The sequence below is a fragment of the Cebus imitator genome, unplaced genomic scaffold, assembly GCF_001604975.1.
Source record: "Cebus imitator isolate Cc_AM_T3 unplaced genomic scaffold, Cebus_imitator-1.0 Scaffold614, whole genome shotgun sequence".
In the NCBI taxonomy this organism is placed as follows: Eukaryota; Metazoa; Chordata; class Mammalia; order Primates; family Cebidae; genus Cebus; species Cebus imitator.
Genome location: NW_016107929.1, coordinates 352,298 through 376,227, shown reverse-complemented (window position 1 = coordinate 376,227; position 23,930 = coordinate 352,298). Strand labels below are relative to the sequence as shown.

Below are 23,930 nucleotides of genomic sequence, written 5' to 3'. Positions count from 1 at the left end.
TGTGTGTGTGTGTGTGTGTGTGTGTGTGTGTGTGTGTGTTTTAGGAGAGGGATGGGAGTCTCCCTTTTGGCAGAATGCTAAACCATGAACCTGGTCCACTCTGTTTCTCCTTTCTCCCTCTTCTTTACTCTTGATAACTGCACTATACTTCCAGAAAATTTCCCAGGTAAGACACTCTCCCTCTTCTTTTTTCACCTTGGCATAACAGAGAGTTTAACATCAACAGTACTGCCAGGAATAGCCCTTCCTGAAATACAGCAAATTGCGTTTGCACCAAATGGACCTACCACTTATCCAGGAGTCATTCTGGGCAGCACAGAGGACTTGGCAAGGGCAGCGAGGGACGGCACACCCTGCACCCTCTGTTCTAGTGTTTATTTGTTATTACCATGCTACAGACTCAGCCACTCTTTACCCTTGCAGATTTTTCCACTCTATGCAAAACAGCGACACAGGCCTGAAGGGCAAAAGGGTGAAGGTGTTCACCATCAACAAGAAGTCTTTACGGAAGAAGGCAGGACAAAGGAGAATGAATAGCAAAGAAGCTGAGTAGGCAAGTTCTGGAGTCAGACCAGAGCGGTTCAAACCTTGCCTTTGTCTTGGTGAGTCATTCAGCTCGTGGTGGCAGAGGCAAGACATGGTTTGTCTTGAGCTGAATGACCTCAGATAAGTTCCTTAAGTGTACATAAGCCTTAGGGTTGGCATCTGTAAGATGGAAGTAATAATGGCACCAGCCTCACAAGCTTGTCATGAATATTGAATGACATCAGAAATGCAAAGTGCCTGCCTACACCAAGAACCTAAAAACTGCCTTTTATTATTACACATCTTCTGTGAGTCGTGCTCAGTGCTAAGAGTGCATTACATAGACTCAACCCGTACCAGATGGGTAGGGAGGCAGGGCACATATATGAAAAACTATCATTGATAATACAAGGTAGAAAACTGTCACATGAGTAACATAAATGCATGTTGTGGAAAATGCAAGGAAGAAATAAACACAAAATTAGAAAAAAAATTAATTAGATTACAGATGGCAGTTCAGAAAGAGCAGGCAAGATTATCCATGTTAAAAGCACTTTTTGAAAGAGAAGAAAAATTCAAGTTTTCTGGTTCATATAGTAAGATTTTAAAAAATAAAACTATGCCACAATAACATTAAGGAGAATAATCTTTTTTTTTTTTTGAGACAGAGTTTCACTCTTGTTACCCAGGCTGGAGTGCAATGGCGCAATCTCAGCTCACCGCAACCTCCGCCTCCTGGGTTCAGGCAATAAGGAGAATAATCTTAACAACAGCAGTAGTTGGCTGGGTGCTGTGGCTCATACCTACAATCCCAGCAGTTTGGGAGGCCAAGGCAGTAGGATTACTTGAGGCTAGGAGCTGTAGGCCAGCCAGCCTGGGCAACATAGTGAGGCTGCATCTCTACCAAAAAAAAAAAAAAATTAGCTAGGCATGGTGGTGTGGCACCTGCAGTCCTAGCTGCTCAGGACACTTAGCCAGGGGGATTGCTTAAGCCCAGGAGCTTGAGGCTTCAGTAAGCTATGATTGTGTCAGCCTGGGCAGAAGAGCAAGACCTTGTTTCTTAATCAGAAGCAAAAAACAAACACATGAAAAACAACAGCAGTCATTAACACTTCAAAGTCACCTTTTACAAGCTAGTCATCTTATACACTAACGAGTATATCCTCTTACTAAATCCTCACCATAACCCTAGGAGGGAGGTACTACAATTTTCCCTATTTTACCGATGAGAAAATTGAGGTGCAGGAAGATAAGTCAGTACCCAAAGTCCTACAGCCAGAAAGTGGCTGAGCCGGGACTTAAACCCGGGTTTCCGAGCAATCACAATGGAAAGTTAAAGGGGAGAGGTGAACAGGGTAAGCAGGAGCACGGGAAATGCAGGCAGGCCGACTCTTAGTGGGGGAGATAGACATTCATGACAAGTTAACAGGCCGCTTCTACTGGGAGAAGAAATTCAAGCAGAGGAGTTGGCAGACATAGAACAGTGTATAATGCAGATGAAAGGAAGCTTTGAAAGCCAGTCCAGACAGCAAAGTTTCTATTTGTCTGTTGTTTCGTTGGGGTGAAGACAGGATCAGAAGACGGGAGTCTGACAATTCTGTAGTTGAGGGGTTGTTTTAGACTCATCTGGTCAAGAGCCCAGTGGCAGGGAGACCAGTTAGTAGCTAAAGGCAGCAGCTCTGAGGTAGAATGGGGTGTTTTTCAGGTGTTTCCCAACTTGCCAGGGACACACAGCCAGAAATCCACCTCCCAGTCTTACCACAGAGCATCGAAAGACTGATAGTCTCCACCCATCTCACCCTACAGGCTATTGTACTTCTGTGTCCGTAGCAGGAGACAAAGTCCTTTGGGAACCATGAAGAGTCTTTTCCACTACCAGACATTTAGATTCATCTGGCTCACCAAGCCACCTGGCCGACACCTTCACAAACATCACCAGCTTTGGATGCCTCTGACTCTGGCTGACTTTGAAGCCATCCAACGCTGTGAGAGGTCGTTACCGAAAAACTTTAACTTTGCTGCGGATGTGCTGGAACAGTGGTCCCAAAAGGAGAAGGTATAAGATGATGGGTTTCCAGTAGATTCCTGGTGTCCCCTTCCCTCTCAGCCTGCCGTGTCCTTTTTCTGTGGTCTACCACTCAATTTCAATGCACTCGTTCACCCTCTTGGTTTTCTTTGTTTGTTTTCCAATTGCCCTCCCCTCTCCCCAGGGAAGATCTCAGATCCTCAGTCACATATGGCCGGCTGCCTCTGGAGCCTCCCCTGTCCCTGATCCCCTCGGTGGATCCTCACGGAGTTATGCCTCTTTTCCTTCTCTTTTCTGCAAGCCCCACACAACAGCATTTTGTTTTCAAGCTGGTCATGGGCTTATCCAAAAAGTAGTAAATTGAGTTTTGGTTTTATGAATACAGTTATCACTGGAGTAGTTAGGAGAGAGTCAGAGGTTGACAGGAATAAAGCAAGCAGCCCTTATGCAATGTTTGCAGTGCAGCCTCAGGAAGAGGTCTCTGTGGACTGACCCTCACCGCATGCCAGGCACTGAGCTAAACACTTAACCTAGCAGTGCTTATGAAAATGCACTAAAGAAGCCATGGATAAGAAGATAATGTTAGGTACTACACAGACAAGGTATTAAATAATATTGAATCATTCTTCCTGTTAAATACAGAGGGAAAGCCTCCTTCAAAGCCACCGGGTCTTTAACACTTAACACTTCCTAAACATTCTCTTGAATAAAGACCACAGGTAGAAGCTAATCGTCTCCAGATAAAATTTAATGTTTTTAGCATATTATTTTTCAATAACTTATTTTTAGCAAGTGTTAATAATTGTCCAGTAATGGTGCTGATTAAATGTATATTCCTTCCTAAGTAAATGTATACAAGTAAAAAGCGAGTCAGTGTGAAGAATAGTGCAGGTGCAGGCAGAGCTGACAGAAGCAGTGTACTTCAGTGACTAAAGATTGAGAAATACTGACCTATATTATTTCACCAAATCCCCATAACAACCTGGGAGGTTTACAGACAAGGAACTTGACCTCAAAAAAGCTAAGCTGCTTATCCAAGGTCACACAGGACCGAAAGAACATTAACGGAGTCCCTGGTCTCTACAGAGGCTACATGCAGGGAAGGCACACACCTGTCATATAATCAATTGGAGTCGTCTGCAGTATGAGCACAATGATGAAGGAACCAGGGAAGTCGGTGGGGAAACAAAGAGAAACCTGAGAAAAGCTCACAGACAAACTGACATGTCAACAGGGCTCTTAGGTATTTGCCAGCCAGAGAAGATAAAAGAAGCATTCTAGATAGGGGAATGAAGGGGGACCAATTATTTTTCCAGCTAATACATAAGGCAAAGAGGTTTTGCAGTACAGATGACTCACGTTGTAGAATGATGGGGAAGAAGCTTCCTCTAGAAGTCAATCAATTGATGCCTCCCTTGACCCTGCTCCTTGTGATTTGTGAAAACCACACCTCAGCCTTTGGGTACAAAGAGATGTCTGGTTCCCAATCGAACTTAGTAGATCCATTAAGGTTATTTGGATGAGACAGAATCTAATTTAAGCAAGAAAGAAATTTATTCAAGGAAAATGGGAGAGCTCACAAAATTGGGCTGGAAGTTGGAGGGTCCATCTCAATGAGGACGGGAACCAGAACAGCTCTCTGGGGATGCATAAGCACCAATAATCCATAGACAAGTTTTGTATCAACCATTTTCTACCTTTTGATTCCTCTCAGAAAACCAAAAAGTCCAGAGAGAGTCTGATTGGTCCAACTCTGGTCAAATGCCCACCCACTGCTCAGGGAAGGGTAAAGGCACCTGAGGAATTCTCTTTTTGAGGCTGTGTCCAGTAGGAGAGGAGCAGTTCCTTCAAAGACGAAGTCAGGGTGCTGTTAGCAGAATGCACCAGAAGCAGTGCCAAAGGGGAGGCACAGCAGATGCCCCGTGTAACAGTCATCAGTCATGTTAACCTTCCCCTCTCTTTCCCATGTGTTCCCGGTCAGACAGGGGAGAGAACAGCGAACCCAGCCCTGTGGTGGGTGAATGGCAAAGGGGAGGAGGTAAAATGGAGCTTCAGAGAACTGAGCTCCTTGTCCCAAAAAGCTGCCAACGTGCTCACCAAGACCTGTGGCCTGCAGAGAGGAGACCGTGTGGCCTTGATTCTGCCCCGAATCCCTGAGTGGTGGCTGTTAACTGTGGCTTGCATAAGAACAGGTCAGTGCCAATATTTAACATTCCAAATCATGCAGAAACATAGAGACTGAAACTCAAGGGTTTTCTGAAATGTTAGCTCTGATTAAGTCTAAGTGTACAGAAGACCAGAAAAAGAAGAGTTAGAGCAATCATGATGTGATGATAATAACAATAATATTAAGAGGGAGGTATTAGAGGGATAACCATTTTGCAGAAGAAGAAACAAAGGCTCAGGTTAAGAAGCCTGCCAAGGTCGGGCATGGTGGTTCATGCCTATAATCTCAGCATTTTGGGAGGCCTAGGGAGGCAGATCACGAGGTCAGGAGCTCGAGATCAGTCCGACCAACATAGTGAAACCCTGCCTCTACTAAAAATATGAAAGATTAGCCAGGTGTGATGGTGTGCTCCTGTGATCCCAGCTACTTGAGAGGCTGAGGCAGGAGAACCGTGTGTAACGGGAGGTGGAGTGTGCAGTGAGCTGAGATCGTGCCATTGCACTCCCGCCTGGGCAACAGTGTAAGACTCTGTCTAAAAAAATAAAAATAAAAACAAAAAAAAATTAATGAGAAGCTTGCCAAAAGTCACAATTAGAATGATATTCTATTCAGTCACAGCTAGAAAGCTGTGCAGTTACGATTTAAAACAAAGCTCTACAAAAGCAAATTTGGGTACCAACGTCACTTGGCAGTGCTGGATTATCTAGGACATGTTCATCGAGATGATCCAAAATTTACTTCTCTGAATATATTTGGATTCTCCCTAATAAAAAATAAATACAAGAAGAAAAAGTATTTTAGAACACCAGGACTTATCAGAATATGATTGGCAGATCCCAGTTGAAAAATCTCTACCTTTTTTTCAGACTGACTAAAGCATTCAATGACACACTTTCTCTCAAAGCAGTAATTTATAATTTACCCCAAATAAAAATTCCGACAGAATTTTTTCCACCCTAGGACAGGAGTTGGCAAACCATGGCATGTTGGTTGGGCACCTATTTATGTAGGCAGTTTTAATGGAATACAGCCATGCTCATTTATTTATGTACGGTCTATGATTCTCTTTGTTTTACCGCAGCAGAAATCTTCATTTAGATGAAGACACTGTGGCCCACAAAGCCTAAAATATTTGCTATCTGGCCCTTTATTGAAAAAGTTTTCCAATCCCTGCTCTAAAACATGACATAAATGTTTATAAGTCAATTAAAAATAAATAAGAATATCAAAGGATAGAATACTATAAAAACACAAAGATGTCTATTGCAATGTTAATAATAAAAAAAATTTGAAAACAACTAAATAGAAATGACTCAATAATAATAGATGAGACTAAGTTTAATGGAGGTGGGTGTGTATAAGTGATTGAAATTATGGTATCTCAACTTGAAATACCTCTAATATGATAATTACAAGGATTTCATAATGCTGTTGAAAATGTTCTTACTGCCAATGTTAAATAAAAACAGCATTATATAAAATTTGTTTATATAAAATTCTTTCGGCATTCACTAAAAAACTTGCAAATGTTAAACCAGTTGTGGATGAGAGTAGATTAAAGGTGGTTTGTTATTAAAAATACGTAGTATTGCTTAGCGTAAGTTATGAAATTTATAAAATAATAACGAAAACCAAACACATAAGCTGTATGGTTAACATAAACACTAAATTAAGTGTAAAGCAAGCAGGTGAGATTACATTTTCTAACTCAGAATTATTAAATCTTCTGTGAGAATATCAAAATTGTGCAATAGCTCATAGCAAAATATTGTGTTTTTTGCTGTGAAGTGTATACATTAAAGCTTAAGATATTTGCTATCTGAAATCCACTAGAAGAAAACTTCCCCCAATCCTGAAGCTAGAGGTCTACCCATTGAGTACATTCATCACCAGTCTACCAAGGGTAGTAATTATTTGTAAGTCACTGAGAACAAGTGGTTTGTAAAATAAATAATCTTGTATTTTTGTATGGAGTGAATACTCTAAGGTGTTTTCTTAATCAACTTCCTTATCCTTATACATTTATTCACTTTCTCAAGAAGGGATGCTATTTAAAAGCTTTTGAAATACATTCATAAAATAAAGTCTCCTTCCTAGCAATTCGACTCCACATTTTTGTATCTAGCAAACTTCAGGGAACTCACCAAGAAATAAGTACTTTGACTTATAGCACACACCTTGGGAGTCTGGGAAATGTATCTTTGAATCTTTTCAATCCTTTGCCACTTACTGACTCTGTGACCCTTGGGCAAGTTATTGTTTATGTAGTGGGATTAATTTTAAGTGAGATATCAGGCACATAATAAGTGCTCAATAAAGAGTAGTGGTTGTCTGTAATACTTTATATACACTCCACTTCTTCTTCTCAATAAATCACTTCAGAAAGTACAAACTACCTTGTCTCTTTCATCTAATTCAGCCATGTATGTTTTTCCCAGAATGAACCAGTACTTTAAAATCAGAGATCTCCAGCCAGAGTTTAGGATGAAATGAGGAGGTGAGATAAACTAAGCATTGCCAAATAGTCTAGGCAAATAATGATTCCAGACCACTGGAATCCGTAGAGTTGAGGGCTGGCTCTGTCACTCACCAGGTATGACCAAATCTCATATTCCATCAATGGACACAACCACATGGACACGGACCTACCAGGGTTGCTTAAAACAGCAGTCTTTAGGCATCTATCAATAAAAATATTTAAGATACACATCTTCCCATCTGAGTATAGCTACTTATGTGGTTCTACTGCACTAACATGTCATGCATATTATGAAACATACAAAAATGAGATAAGAGCATTTAAAGAATTTTAGTTTCTCAATTTCTAATTATTTAAAATTTTTAATATTATTTTAAAAGTTAAGCAGAGATGGGGGTCTCACTATGTTGCCCCACCTTGGCCATCCAATGCACTGGGATTACAGATGTGAGCCACCATGCCCAGACAATAATTTTTTAAAATCATATTTTCATTTCTTAGTCCCAATGGATTGTCGAAAAACTCATTTTGGAGACCACTGGTTTTTTTCTTTTGTTTATTTGTTTGAGACAGTCTCATTCTGTCACGCAGGCTAGAGTACATTGTTACGATCTCAGCTCACTGCAATCTCTGTCTCCAGGGTTCAAGTGATTCTCCTGCCTAGGCCTCCTGAGTAGCTGAGACTATAAACATGTACCACCTCACCTGGCTAATTTTTGTATTTTGGGGACAGACAGGGTTTTGCCATGTTGCATGGATTGGTCTTGAACTCCTGAGGTTGATCAAGCAATCTAATGACCTCGCCTCCCAAAGTCCTGGGATTAAAGGTGTGAGCCACCACACCTGGCAGGAGACCATTGCTTTAGAATATTGAATTAGATAATACTCATGAAATGTGTTATAAGTTGTAAAGTGCTATTTAAGTTGAACTTAATGATTCAAATGTGATGTTAAAATCTTACATAATAACAGCCCACCATTATAATGTCTACTATATTACAGACACTTATTATTATTCTGCCCATTTTACAGATAAGAAAAGAAAGGCACAGAGAGATGAAGGTCACAAAGCTAGTAAATTGCAAGGCCAGGATTAGACCCATGGTCTGTCAAACTCTGAAACTCTAAGGGATCTCTCAGGGATCAGGGTCCTGTGCAATATCCTTGGGGATCAAGGCAGAGGTAGCTGAAGGATGGATTCTGATGTTTCTCCTCACCGAGGCACAAAGCCCAAGTCTTCCACAGTGCACGGCTTACTAAATGAACAGCAGTTCTGTTCAGTGCAGGGCCCTCTTGTCCTTCCCAGGGACCGTCTTTATACCAGGAACAATCCAGCTGACCGCAAAAGACATCCTCTACCGGCTGCGAGCATCCAAGGCCACGTGCGTTGTGGCTAGTGAGGAGGTGGCCGCAGCGGTGGAGTCCATTGCAATGGAGTGTCCTGACCTTAGGACAAAAGTCCTGGTGTCTTCACAAAGCCGGAATGGGTGGCTCAGCTTCCAGGAGTTATTTCAGTGAGTATTTTCCCCAGTCATTCTACATTGCCAGCAACAACGCAAATTATAGCTACATCTTGGAATCTCTTTGCCTCCAAGGATTCAGGAAGGCTGTGAGTTGATCTGGGCTCTTATTCGGAAAAGAATTACCTAATAGCCAGGTATGGTGGCTCACACCTGTAATCCCAGCACTTTGGGAGGCTGAGGTGGGTGGATCACATGAGGCCAGAAGTTCAAGACCAGCCTGGCCAAAATGGTGAAACCCCATCTCTACTAAAAATACAAAAATTAGCTGCATGTGGTGGGGCACGCCTATAATCCTAATTACTCAGGAGGCTGAGGCATGAGCATCACTCGAACTTGGGAGGCAGAGGTTGTAGTGAGCCGAGTTTCAAAAAAAAAAAAAAAAGAAAAAGAAAAGTATTACCTAATAAATGGATTTAAGGGCAGAAGAAAGGGCTGTAGCCCTGCCGCCATCCTCCTGCTTCCTTCTGTGGTCTGTCGTGAGCGCCCAGTGTGGGTTGGCCTCTGCTTAAACCTGGGCCACATCTCCCATCACGCTCCCTTTTCCTCCCCGAACATGCCCTACCTCACTTGGCACCTGCTGTTTCTTCTGCCTGGAGTGTTCTTCTTATTCCTTTTCATGAGTGGCTCCTTCTTGTCACATTTTGACTCAAATATTTTATCCTAAGTGAAACTTTCCTTGACCACACTACCTGGATAGAACCACAGGCCACTCTCTCACACCAGCCTCCTGTTTTCTTCATATGCTCATCGCCATCTGAATGATCACGTCCAGTCATCCACTCCCTTATACAGAGACTTTTTTTCTCCTCTAGAGTAGGGCTTGGCAAATTCAGGCCCAGAGGCCAAATCCGGCCTGCCCCCTTTGTTGTTGTTGTTGTTGTCTGTTTGTTTCTCTCTCTCTCTCTTCGGAGACAGGGTCTAACTTTGTCACCCAGGCTGGAGTGCGGTGGTGTGATCTCAGCTCACTGCCACCTCCGCCTTCGGGTCCAAGTGATCCTCCTACCTCACCTTCCTGAATAGCTGGGGTGAAAGGCACCTGCCACTATGTCTGGCTAACTTTTTTATTTTTACTAGAGAGGGGGTTTCACCCTGTTGGTCAGACTGGTCTTAAACTGCTGACCTCAAAGTGATCTGCCCACCTCAGCCTTTCAAAGTGCTGGGATTACAAGCGTGAGCCACCACGCCCAGCTCTGTTTCTGTAAATAAAGTTTTATTGGAAGGTATGCATGCTCATTTATTTACATGTTGTCTATGTAACAACAGGAGAGTGGAGTAGTTACAACAGAAACTGTGTGGCCCACAAAACCTGAGATACTTGCTATCTGCCCCTTTACAGAAAAAATTTGGCAACTTCTGCACTAAACCATACGCTGTAAGAAAACAGAGACTTTGGTTGGTCTATCTCTAGTTTCTAACACATAAATGATGCTTAATATTTATAAGCGAATGAACAAAAGAGATCACAACTGCGGTTTTCCTTCTATGTAAAATGGGGGCAATTATACTGTACATCTCTCAAGTGTGGTTTTGAGGATAAATTCAGTGAATGTGTGAGAAAGTGTTTTTTAAGCTGTGAAGAAATGAGTAACATGTTAATTAATGGCATTATCCTTCAAAGAGGTGTTGAATAGCTTATGTTAAAAAAAAAAATTCTTCCAGAGAAGTTTCTAGAAAGAGAAGACATGTAAACCCCACTGAATAATAGAGTAGTTTTCTTTGTTAGAATGAAATTTTATCCTACTAATTAACATCAACCAAATACTATTGGCCAGTCCCAAAATTCTTTCCCAAGGGCCACACCAGTGAACACTGCTTGTATCTTTTATAAGCTGTGTAACCTTGGATAAGTTAAATCACATTGCTGAAACTCTTTATCTGTAAAATGGAGATAATGATAGTATCTACCTCAGATCAAATGTGATAAAACATGTAAAATTCTTAGCTTAATGCCCGGCACAGAGTAATTATAAATATCACAGCAATTATAACTGCTATCATTCTTATTATTAACTTCAAGTGAACGAAGTCATTCAACAGTGTAGTGATTCCTAAGGCAATGGTATTTATATTATTTGAATACCCATCTCTATTAGTAAAATACTTTTTAACATACCCTCCCATACATATATTTATTTATAAATTATATACTTGTACTTTTGTGCATTATACAAACCCCAAAATAAAAATTTTAGAGGACGAGTGAAACAATACAATATTTTTTAACATATCCTCCAATACATGTATTTATTTATAAATTATATCCATGCCCTTTTGTGCATTGTACAAACTCCAAAAATAAAAATTTTAGAGGATGAGTAAAACAAACAATTAGTTCACCCGAGATCTAGCCTGAGTGACAGAGACCCTGTCTAAAAAAATTTTTTTTTCATTTGCAATTCTTTTTTCTTCTCTATGCCAATTGCCTTGCACACTCCCCGGGCGGCAAGCACTTCCACTGCAGAGACTCCTGTCCTAAACAACTTTGCCATAATCTGTTGAGTCCCCAAGAAACTTTAAAGGTGCCACAAAATTTACAATAGATAAAGGACTTTAAATTCATGTAGATTTCAAATGGAAATTTGCACACTTTAGGAGCAGTTTTCAAGATGGGAAACAAATCCTCATTTTAAACCAATGACTTTGGAGTGTCGTAACTCCAAAAAGGCCATGGACTGTTTCTGTAAAATCCAAATGTCAACAGTTGGCACACACAGCAGTAATGTGGGCTAATTTCACATCGTTAGAGCAGATCTTCTATTCAAGAAGTTCACTTTAAGGCTTCTTGCCCTCCTTCTGCCTCCCAAGTATAGAAGTCCATTAACACTTCCCAGAATATTCACAATGGGATGAGGGAAAAGGTCACAATTATAAGCCAGCCTGAAAGTTCTCTTTTTCTGTCTAGCACAAAGGACCTTGTCCTGTGGGTCCAGGACTCTGGATTCTGATCATGAGGGGGTCAAGATGGTGTTCCAGGCACAGGATATGGAGGCAGAAACAAACCAACCAACCAAAAAACAAACAAAAAAACCCTAAGATGTGCAGGGAATGGATTACAAGCAGTTTGGTTTAGCTAGAGAGCAGAAGATAGAATCAGAGTGAAGGCTGGAAGAGCAAACAGAGGCCGGATTATGGGAGATCTCATATGCCATGCTAAATCTTAAACTTGACCCTTTAAACAAGGGAAGCCATTGGTGGGTTTTAAGCAGGAAGCTCCAAGGTCAGGTTTGGATTTTAAATTGCTTTATCTGGCAGATATATACAGGATTAGTTTGAGGGGGACAAACTGGAATCAGAGAGACCATCTTAGAGCCTAATCTAGGGCAGAGATAATAAAAATCTAAATCTGAGCTCTGATGAATAGGATGGAGGAAAGGAAGCAAACTAAAGAACTAGCAGGACTTAGAGAGTATTGGATGTGGAAGAGGAAGGAAGAAGGAGTCAAGGCTGAAGCGCTTTTTGACTTAGGCAGTTGGTGGGTGGGTACCATCAGTTGGAGAAAGAGCCAGTAGATGAGGTTAACATGGTAAGCTTAGAGTTGGACATACAAGATTGAAGGGTCTCTGAAGATTCAGATGTCTAGCAGGTAGTAGATACATGAGTCTCGGGGACAGGAGGCAAAGATGCAAATCCGGACGTTATTAGTATGTAATTAGTTCTGAAATCTGGAAAGACATAACTCAGAACTCAGGTATTCAAGGAAAGGAAGTCAGATAATGGAATCACTGCTTGAAAATCTTGTCACTCACAGACTGTGGTATTTTTTCTTTTAGAAAGATAGACAGATGGCTGGATAGATGAAAGACAGATAAGTAGATAGGTACATAAGTAGATGGATGGATGAATAGAGGAAAGATAGATGAGATAGATAGATAGATAGATAGATAGATAGATAGATAGATAGATAGATAGATAGACAGCCTTCTATGAAAAGGTTTCCATACTGGATTGAGAAACATTTAAACATAAGAAGTCTCCTCACAAGGTATTAGATTCTGTGAAGAAGTGCCCCTTTCTAGCCCAACACATGTCAACTTTACTCTATGTATATATTGAAAAGAAAATATAGTTGAATGAATTATCTTTTTATATTTTAAGGGGAGGAAGCAAGTTATCAAGAAAACCATGCTAATCTTTTATGAAACTATTTTTAAATAATCCTTACTGTTGGCCAGGCACAGTAGCTCATGCTTGTATTCCCAGCACTGTGAGATCCCGAGTGATCCTCAAGGCAGATCACATGAGGTCAGGAGTTTGAGACCAGCCTGGCCAACATGGTGAAACTCTGTTTCTACTAAAAATACAAAAATGAGCTGGGCATGGTGGCATAAGGGTGTAGTCCAAGCTACTAGGAAGACTGAGAAGAGAGGATTGCTTGAATCTGGGAAGTGGAGGTTGCGGTGAGCTGAGATTATGCCACTGCACTTCAGCTTGGGTGACAGAGTAAAACTGTCTCAAAAAAGAAAAAAAGAAATCTTCCCCGTTTTTACTGTTTCAATGACAATGTCACTCATTCAACATCAAGATGAATTGAAACAGCATCCTTATCTCTGTCCTCTTCAACCAGAGAAATTAAAAATATGATACACCAGACAGGTGTGGCGGCTCATGCCTGTAATCCCAGCACTTTGGGAGGCTGAGGTGGGTAGATCACCGGAGAACAGGAGTTTGAGACCAGCCTGGTCAACATGGTGAAACCCCATCTCTACTAAAAATACAAAAATTAGCTGGGTGTGGTGGTGCATTGTCTGTAGTCCCAGCTACTTGAGAGGCTGAAGCAGGAGAATTGCTTGAACCTGGGAGGTGGAGGTTGTAGTGAGCCGAGATCACGACACTGCACTCCAGCCTGGGTGACAGAGTGAGACTCCATCTCAAAAAATAAATAAAAATAAAAATATGATACACTTGTCTCAAAAATTCTCAGATACTATACCAGTTATCCATCACTGAGTAACAAACCAGCCCAGCAATTAGTGGTGTAAACAGTAGTCATTTTATTTGCTCATGATTCTATGGGTCGCAAATTTGCGTAGGGCTCAGCAGAGGCAGCGGGTCTCTGTTCCGCATCAGCCTGACTGGGGCTCGAGTATCCAAGGCGGGTACACCTTCAAATCAGGCTGGCTGCCAGCTGAAGCACCTCAGTTTTCCTGCACATAAGCCTCTCTCTCAAGCAGGACAGTCTGGACAGCTTTATATGGTGGCTAAGTTAGCCCACAAGGTAAGTGAAAACTATGAAACTTCTTGAGACCTAGGCTGAGAAGTCCCAGAACTTGTACCACAGCGTATTAATGAAAGTAAGTCATGAGACCACCCCATATCCCAACAGACAGGACATAGGCTCTGCCCTGCAATGAGGGGATGGCATACAACGACGATTTGTTACTCAGTGATGGATAACTGATACAATATCTAAGAATTTTTGTACAGGGATGGAGGGAATCATGGAGTTATCTTTGCAGACAATCTTACACAGAGATCGTTACCAGTTTAGTGAATTCAGTGGGTCAATGAAATTAACATGGACCCAGATTCATTCATCTTCCTATCACGCCACCCTGAGTATAAACCCAACATGGCCAGGGCAGCTCCAGACATCCTGTACTTACACAGCAATACTCAAAGGCCATAAAACAGAATGGGCCGGGAAGAAGGCCACATCTCTTCCTCATGACTCTTTGTAGAGCAAGGAAATATATTCCATTAGAGCCTTACATCTCATTGTCCATAACTGCGTCGTGTGCCCAATCTTAAACTAAAGGAATGAGTGTAACTGGCTTAGATTAATCAAGATTTGCCCCCAGGAGCTATATGGGGACAGTCTCCCCTGAAGCACTTGATTGCCTGATACAGGAGCAAAGTCATTTCTGTGAGTGTGAGGAAGAAGGAGACAGCTGTTTGGTAAGCAGCTAGCTACGCCTGCCACAGATATCAAAGATACTGAACAAAAATTATGTAAAACTTTGACGCAAATGCCAAAAGGTCTTCCTTTAAATAATGAAAACTCCTGAAACATTAATAGCAATTTAGGAAGATTCAATGTTGATTTTTAAAAACTCACAGATTTTCTTTTTTTAAAAAAGCACTTGGGGAAAAAAATGTTACAATACATAAAATGCATGTATTTTGTTATTAATATTGAAAGTGATCTTGGCTATTTCTTTACCCTGCAGGGAGCTAAAGCTTAAAAAAGGAAAAAATTGGGCTGTTCAATCTTAGCACTGATCTTCAAAGTCCCACTAAGATTTCTGGAGGAATTCCGTTCAGGAAAGCTTTGGATTAGGTCCAGCTCTGTTAACTATCTTCTGGTAACAAGAGGGCATAATAAGTGGCAAGCAGAAGAGATATCAGAGTTAAAATGGTCTGCCATCTTCCATCACTATCTTGGGGTCCGTATTTTGCAGACTTGCCTCCGAAGAACACAGCTGTGTGGAAACAGGAAGTGAAGAACCAATGGCCATTTATTTCACCAGCGGAACCACAAGCTTTCCTAAAATGGCCCAGCACTCTCAGAGCAGCCTCAGCATTGGGTCCACCCTCTGTGGAAGGTAGGAAAGAAAATTCAGTTTGTTTTTGGTGAACTCCCTCCAAAGCTGCCAATATGTGTATCCAAGTAACGGATGCTTCTCCTTTCGTTGCTGTAAGATATTGTCCACGTAATGGCTACAAAACAGAACTCTTGCTGGCCCTGCCCAGCCTAGCTCAGTAAATGACACCATCTAACCAGCTGAGCAAGCAAAAGCTTAAGAACCGACCTTAACTCAATCCCTTAACAGCATGTCTGGCTTCCTTTCCACATTGCCAGAGAGGCCTACTCAGAAAAGCCTTCCTAAAAGAGAGGCTGTCCTACCATTGCCACATTACCCTATTTTGTTTTCCTTGTAGCATTTATACTATTTGAAATAATGGTATTTATTCATATACTTAATTCACTTTATTGTATATTTATTCACTATCTGTCACCCTAAAATAAGAGCAGAGATTTGGTCGACCTTGCTCACTGCTGTAGAACAGTGCCTAGCACATTTTGACTTAACAAGTATTTGTTGCGTCAATGGACAAACTAAAAGAATCATGCCAAACCCAGACTCCCACTGTACTCTCAGACCACCTGGGATTCTGAAAATGCCCTTAAGAAGAGTAGAGGTAGAATCTGTCACCTTGCCTGGGGCTTCTCTTGACCCTTCTCTGTAGCCCTTAAGTTTTAGGGGCAAGGTCACCCCTGAAAGATACTGGTTTGTTTGCTTTGTTTTTAGTTTCTGTTTTGTTTATTTTTGGTCTGTATTGTTGCTTCTTCATATCATTTAGGTATTGGCTGGATTTGAAGTCCTCAGATATCATATGGAATGTGTCTGACACAGGTTGGGTCAAAGCCGCCATTGGCAGTCTGTTTTCTTCCTGGATGTGTGGAGCCTGTGTTTTTGTGCATCAGATGGTACAGTTTGACACTGACACCTTCTTAGATGTAAGTCATGTCCTCCAGCTGGATAGATCTTTAGAGCTCCTCGTCTCCCATGAAATCACAAAGAAATGATTCTCAGAATACAAGCCTTCTTGGGCTTCTGGAAATCATTTCTTTATAAGAAGCAAAGTCTCCAGGGCCCTGACTTTTGAAACGTATTTGACAGAATGGAGGGGTAACAACTGCAACACTCTCAGGCAGGAAATCCAGACTTGTGCTTCACATGGCTCAGGATTTGCTATTGTTGCTAAAGCTGTAGCTACTTAAGAATCTGGTTCTAAATAACAGATTAGAAGTCTGGAGTCTAAACAAAGACTTCATTTCTGATTCAATGAAACAAAGATAATAGCTGATAAACCAGAACTCTCGTGTGGAGTGAAGATTAAAGGTGGGGGTGTCTTTCTCCCAGGGCAGCTCCTCTTATTCTCCCCCAGCTTATGCTTCTCACTTAGTTAATTCTCAGAACCCAATACTCTTCTGGAAACCAAGCATGCATGCCCTGCCTTCTCAACCAGGGACAGCTAGATTGAGATTATCAGATAACTCCAGTTTCTTTACCCTTTAGAAAAATGGGATTCAGGCCAATTATTTTTCAACCGTGATAAATTTATTAAGTTTAACAATATATATATTATTACATACAACTTATACCTGTGTGTGAATAAAAGCTATTCACCTGTTCTTTTGCTAACTGGTCTGACAGGATGGTTTAAGGCAGCAGTCTACAACATTTTTGGTGCCAGGGACTGGTTTCATGGATGACAATTTTTCCATGGACTGTGGGGAGCAGGGTGATAATTTCAGGATTATTCAAGTGCATTACATTTCTTGTGTGCTTTATTTATATTATGATTAAATTGTAATGTCTAATGAAATAATTATACAAGTCACCATAATGTGGAATCAGTGGAAGCCCTGAACTTGTTTTCATGCAATTGGACAGTCCCATCTGGGGGTGATGGGAGACAGTGACAGGTCATCAGGCATTAGATTCTCTTAAGGAGCATACAACCTAGATCCCTCATACACAGTTCACAATAGGGTTCATGCTCCTATGAGAATCTAATGCCACCACTGACCTGACGGGAGGCGGGGCTCAGGTGGTAATGCAGACAATGGGGAGCGGCTGTAAATACAGGTAATGCTTTTCTCGCTGACCCCGCCACTCACCTCCTGGTGTGTGGCTCAGTTTCTAACAGGCCACAAAAAGAATTTAGTCTGTGCTGTGGGTTGGGGATCCCTGGTTTAAAGGCCTTAACATAACACAAAGTGAAGTACACTAACATAAGAACTGAGATAGCCACAGCAGGTTTACAAAGTGCCTTAAAGTTGGTAAGTTAACTTTGCAGTTTCAAAACCCACATTTGTAAAATAAGAATATTTTTATTTTACGAAGATCATGTGTGTATTGTGTTATAAAAACCTTTATAGATTTATACTATTCTTAGATATATACATTATACTTTATAAAAATAATTAGAATCTATGGAGCAGATACACATGATAGAAATGCTTACTTACAGATCAAATGTTATTCTTTATCTATGACAATCCAGATAGCCCAGACACATTTTGAGAGCCTTCTCCCAAATACTTAAGTTTAATACAAATTGTCAATACATTAAGGCACATAGTTAGAACTTCTCCAGAAGGAGGAGTCTAAAACATTAGTATTTTTCTAGATTTAAGGTGCTTAGGCCATATCTTATTTAAGAAGCCAGAGACATAATGAGCTCAGCAAACTTTTTTAAATTAAGGCCTAAAAACTGCTTATTTCTACATTTATTCAACTTACTCAAAAAGACTGATATATTTTATAGGAATGGAGCTGGAAAGGTCCCAGTAGGTTAGCTTATACATCCATATCAATACTGTCCATCAATACATGGGCAGGAGGTTACAAGATTACACTATAAAAGGTAATCTGTAGCCCTGAGGAAGAATAAACCAGTTCATACTTTGGGTTTCTCAAATTCAGCAATTCACTTGTTGAATTAGATTGTGTGTGTCTATTACTGTAAAATTAATACATATATATATACACACACACACACACATTCTTTCCAGTAATTGGAAATTCCCAACAGATATACAGTCACTAGTGACAAGTAATAAATATTTGTTTTCTTATTCCTAGTAGTGACCATGGGACGGGCACATATTAATGGAAGAGAATGACAGGGTGTAGCTATCAGCTCTAGTCACGGCCTTTGATGGACCACTTCTGACATCTGTGTCTTTCTCCATCATGCAGACTCTCACCACTTATCCCATCACGACCCTGTGCAGTCCTCCCACCACGTACCGGATGCTTGTGCAAAAAGACCTTAAGAGGTACTTGGGCAGAAATCTCCATTTGAACCACAAACAATAGCTACCATCCAGCATTACAAATCTCCCGTTTCAGCACAGGGTAGCCCAGGCTTTCCTCAGTCTTACCACTACTGATGTTTTGAACCGAATAATTCTGTCGCTGGGGGACTGTTGTATGCATTATAGAATATTGAGCAGCATCCCAAGACTCTATTGGATGCCAGTAGCACCTCCTCCTCCCCACTTGTGAAAAACAAAAATGTCCCTAGGCACTGCCTAATGTCTCCTGGGGGGCAAAACTGTCCCCTAGTCTAAGAACTACTGGAATATCCTCTAGGACAACTGGACATTTTTCCAAGGACAACCAGACCTCCATAGTCCTCAAAAAAGTTGTCCTTAGCTCTACTCTTTTGGAAACATTGTCATTTAGAACCAGCCTTCAAAAAAGAAAGAAAGAGAAGCACATTTATACTCCTTTGAAGAAAAGCTAACAAGGTTTATGACTCGAAGGTCAGATTCAATTTAGCCAAACCATGTGAACATCCAGTAGAGCCTCAATGTATATTTGTTTAATTCAAGCTCAGTACATGAGGAAAGAAAGGAAGAGAGGAGCAATTTAAGTAGCGCAGGCTTGTCCATCCTTTTTTGCCACCAAAGTGTGGTTGCCCGAGGGGAAAGCGCTATGTGAGACAAATAAAGCTAATGTGAATCTTCTCATTTCCTAGTCAGTGTCAACTCCTTTGTTCCTATGTCATGGCTTTTAAAACGAGAGCATTTTGCTCATGTTTCAAGAGTAATTCAGGGACTACTCAGTGATTATTTTGACTGCATCTGATTTGTGTTCTACCTATACCCTCTGGCCCATTTGGCCATATCTCAGTGTCTGAGAAGTAGGCTATTCCAGACTTTTTCACCTATATCCAGTAAGGCTGGTGGTTAAAAGCTAAGCTCCAAAGTCAAAGAGGCAGGGCCCTGCTACTTACCTACAGTGTGGCCTTGGACACTCAAGATAATCTTGCTAAGCCTCCATCAACTCCATCTGTAAGACTGGATTAAGAGTCCCCTCATAAGGCTGTGGTGAGAATTTAACGTAAGTGACATGCTTGGTGAGATCACCCTGACAAGTGGGAAGTGCCTGGCACAGAGCATCGTGAGTATCAACTCGGTCCTCTATTACGTGGAAGTCTTTGGGCAAGTTCTTTAACCTCTCCGAGCCTCAGTGTCCTCATGTGTAAATACAGGTTGAGAGGATTCTAAGAATGCTTATAAAGCTCTTACAATATACAACTGTCCAATCAGTATTAGCTGTTGTATCATGTGGCTCATAATAAGCTCTCAGTATCATTAACAGCATTTTCTCCTGCCTTTTCACATCTTTAATAGCTAAGTTCTCCTCCACCTGTTAAAATGTAAGCTGTCAGGAATTTTTGTAATAATCTCTAGTGTGCCCTCATACGCCCAGAACAACGTCTGGCAATATAGTAGTTGTTCAACAAGTATTTGTTGAATGAACTTTCCTAAGACTTGCCTCTCCTAGTTGCTATGCTTGCTGCTTGCATGTCCTAATTATCTTGCAGTGAAAGCCCTTGTTCCTCTTGAAAAGACCCCATGCAACTCTGTCTTTTCAGATACAAATTCAAGAGCCTGCGGCACTGCTCGACGGGAGGGGAGCCACTCAACCCCGAGGTGCTGGAGCAGTGGAGGGCGCAAACTGGGCTGGAGCTGTATGAAGGCTACGGGCAGACAGAAGTGGTATATCTAAAGGGCGTTTATGTTTAATATATACAGGGGCATTTCTGCGCCAGGATGGTCAGCTGAGCCCTGAAGTGCCTTCACTCCACTCTGGATTTTTATAGACTTTCTCAGCATACCTAACCTTGCCAGTAGTTATCAAAACTGGCAGATTGCTCAGTTAGGTTTTGCTGAAGGGGAAGGATGATCATTCCATCATTCCTGCCTCCCTGTCATGCAGGAGAAATCTCAGAGGTGTCAGGGATGTGTGAGGTTCAAAACTGAGCAGCCCATCTTTCCACTGTGCTGGGAAGAAATCTCTGAGAGTGTCCTTGGAGAACTGATTCCAAAGAGCACTTAACGGAGTCTGAGGAGTGGTTTTCAGAGTGCGGGCCTCAAACCAAGCAACATCAACATCATCTAGGGAGATCTGGCAGAAATGCCAATTTTTTTTTTTTTCCTTCCTCCCCTTCACCTATATCTGGCATTTCTCCCCATGCTATCTCTCCCCAACTCCCCACGCCCTGCTGTCCCTCCCCTATTTCCCCCCAACAGACCCCAGTGTGTGATGCTCCCCTCCCTATGTCCATGTGTTCTCATTGTTCAACACCCACCTATGAGTGAGAACATGCAGTGTCTGATTTTCTGCTCTTGTGTCAGTTTGCTGAGAATGATGGTTTCCAGGTTCATCCATGTCCCTACAAAGGACACGAACTCATCGTTTTTGATGGCTGCAGAATATTCCATGGTGTATATATGTCTCAATGTAGTTTTGATTTGCATTCAGAGAAATGCCAAATTCTTAGACCACACTTCATACCTAATGAATCAGAAACTCGGGGATAAGGCCAATCAAGTGGTGTTTCAACAATGCTCCAGAATCTCAAATTTGATTCTAATGCACACCCAAGTTTGAGAACTGCTGGTCTCAAATTATATATTTCAGAAGGTGTGCTTGTATACCAGGAAAATCAGTCAAAATCAAATCTTAGGTTTCGTTGCCATGATATAGTTTCAGAAAATAAACTTTTGTATACTTACACAAAGCTTGTCCTCTCAACAGGGAATCATTTGTGCCAATTGGAAAGGCCAAGAAATTAAACCAGGTTCAATGGGGAAAGGAATGCTGCCCTATGATGTCCAGGTATGTTGGGAAAATATCTGACTGCTTCAATAAAGGAGAAAGAATATTTTCGTTTTCTGCTATTCATTGTATGATTATTCACAGTCTACTTTCATTTTGTGGAAAGAAATTCTAAGAGCATCAATTGTTTCTTTCATTCTAGATTATAGATGAAAACGGCAATGTTCTACCACCTGGCAAAGAAGGGGAAATTGCCATCAGACTAAAGCCTACACGGCCCTTCTGTTTCTTCTCTGAATATGTGGTATGGGGATAGAAAGGGCTAGTCATGACTTGATACAGACTTGGGTTCAAATTTCATTTCCATCATGACTTGCTATGTAACCTTAGGCAAGCAACAAAATCTTCCATCAACTGTAAAATGGGGACATTATCATGTATCACCCAAGAGTACTGTAAGGATGAAATTCCAAATGTAAGAAACTGTTTGCAGTGGTTATCCTCAGAAAGGAAACCTGGACAGGCTGGAATGGGTGTATGGTTGGGGGGTGCTAGAGGTAGGAGACGAGCTTTTGATTATACTCTTCAGGACCTGTTGTATTTTATACCATGAACTATCTTTTAAAAAAATTTAATTTCCAGCCAGGCGCAGTGGTTCATGGTTGCAATTGTAGCACTTTGGGAGGCTGAGGTGGGAGGGTGCCGTGACCCCAAGAGTTCAAGACCAGCCTGGGCAACATAGTGAGACCCCATCTCTACAAAAACATAATACAATTAGCCAGGTGTGGTGGCACATGCCTGCGGTCCCAGCTGCTCAGGAGGCTGAGGCGACAGGATCACTAGAGCCTGGGAGGTCGAGGTTACAGTCAGCCACTGCACTCCAGCCTGGGCAACACAGAGAGACTCTGTCTCAAAAAATTTAAAAAAATTAATTTCCTTTAGAAGTTGGCTGTGTCATGTACTAGTCACTTAATGAGTGCCATACCCACCTCTGTTCTGACCAGGCTAATCCCCAAGTGTCATCCTTGTTTCCTAGGACAATCCAGAGAAAACCACTGCCACAGTAAGAGGAGATTTTTATGTCACTGGTGACAGAGCAGTGATGGACAGCGATGGGTATTTCTGGTTTGTTGGCAGAGCTGATGATGTCATTATATCCTCTGGGTTTGTACATTTGCCACTCTGAAGAGGCAACAATTTGACAGGGAGGGAGATCTCTTACTTGGAGGATGTGGTGGTCAAAAACTTCTTTTCCCCTTCAGGTACCGTATTGGGCCATTTGAAGTGGAGAGTGCTCTCACTGAGCACCCAGCTGTTGCCGAATCGGCTGTTGTCAGCAGTCCAGATCAAATCCGAGGAGAGGTAGATGAATGCCATTAATTAAAGAAGCAACTTCGTATTTTCTGTCCATTTGACCACTGTAAAGGGTGAACCAACAGTGATCAGTCTATTAATTCTCATTATGAGGCATGCATTTGGGCAAAATATAAATCAGGCAACCAACTTTACAATAAGTTACATCCCAAAGGGGAGATATTAGAATTCTTCTGATGGCAAGTGACAGAAACTCAATTCAAACTGCCTTAAGGTAAAAGAAAAAAGGCATTTGGCTCACATAAGTGACAAATATGTAAGTACAGTCACCTCCAAGGGTTCATGTGAGGTCGGCAAGACTTAGCCTCTCTTTGCTTTTGGCTCTGTTGTCCTTCATGATGGCTGCATTTGATCGGGTTCTTCTTGCTTGAGAGTAACCAACTCCAGATGTATACAGCTTAGCAGCCCTCCACCCCCTCAGGGAAGGATACAGCTGTATTTTCAATTGCTTCGAGTAACTCTCAAGACTTCATTTGCCTACCTTGGCCACATCTCTAACCAGTGTGGTTCAGAGACTGGTACATGCTGATCGTTCAGACTTGGGTCATACGTCTAACCTTGGAAGCAGGTGTTGGTGTCAATCCCACCAGAGAGAAGTTGGGGTAATAACCCACAGGAAAATTGGAGTAGTTACTAAAAAGGAGGAACAGATACTGCATAGGCAAAAGCCACAGATTTCACTGAATGAAAAATTGTCATGGAACTCAGAATATATTTTCTCACAGAAACAAGGCACATAGAAAATTGTGGGCCAGGCATGGTGCTCATGCTTGTAATCCCAGTACTTTGGGAGGCTGAGGTGGGTGGATCACCCGAGGTCAGGAATTCAAGACCAGCCTGGTCAGCTTGGTGAAACCCCATCTGTACTAAACATACAAAAATTAGCTAGGCATGGTGACAGGCACCTGTAATCTCAGCTACTTAGGAGGCTGAGGCAGGAGAATCACTTGAATCTGGCAGGCCAAGGTTGCAGTGAGCCGAGATTGTGCCACGTGCAGCCTAGGTGACAGAGAGACTCTGTCTCAAAAAATAAAAAAATTAAAAAAATAAGAAAATTGTGGGTGGGTGGTGGCTCATGCCTGTAATCCCAGCACTTTGGGAGGCTGAGGCGGGTGGATCACGAGGTCAAGAGATCGAGACCATCCTGGTCAACATGGTGAAACCCTGTCTCTACTAAAAATACAAAAAATTAGCTGGGCATGGTGGTGTGCGCCTGTAGTCCCAGCTACTCAGGAGGCTGAGGCAGGAGAAT

The 23,930-nt window shown here is 41.8% G+C and overlaps 1 protein-coding gene across 3 annotated transcripts in view; it reads left to right on the top strand.

Annotated features, from left to right (window-relative positions):
• ACSM4 (acyl-CoA synthetase medium chain family member 4) overlaps positions 1 to 23,930 on the top strand; it is a 29,893-nt gene that overhangs the window by 2,505 nt on the left and 3,458 nt on the right. Inside the window, exons 2-13 of one of the 3 annotated variants that reach the window (XM_017517063.2) lie at positions 424 to 602; positions 2,332 to 2,581; positions 4,533 to 4,743; positions 8,504 to 8,711; positions 15,119 to 15,262; positions 16,023 to 16,179; positions 18,431 to 18,510; positions 20,118 to 20,241; positions 21,284 to 21,364; positions 21,507 to 21,608; positions 22,341 to 22,468; positions 22,567 to 22,666. In XM_017517063.2, the coding sequence (XP_017372552.1) occupies positions 2,381 to 2,581; positions 4,533 to 4,743; positions 8,504 to 8,711; positions 15,119 to 15,262; positions 16,023 to 16,179; positions 18,431 to 18,510; positions 20,118 to 20,241; positions 21,284 to 21,364; positions 21,507 to 21,608; positions 22,341 to 22,468; positions 22,567 to 22,666 (1,536 nt within the window). In that variant the 5' untranslated portion in view covers positions 424 to 602; positions 2,332 to 2,380. The remainder of the gene's footprint in view (positions 1 to 423; positions 603 to 2,331; positions 2,582 to 4,532; positions 4,744 to 8,503; positions 8,712 to 15,118; positions 15,263 to 16,022; positions 16,180 to 18,430; positions 18,511 to 20,117; positions 20,242 to 21,283; positions 21,365 to 21,506; positions 21,609 to 22,340; positions 22,469 to 22,566; positions 22,667 to 23,930) is intronic. The other 2 variants (XM_017517062.2, XM_017517064.2) reach the window with 2 other exon arrangements.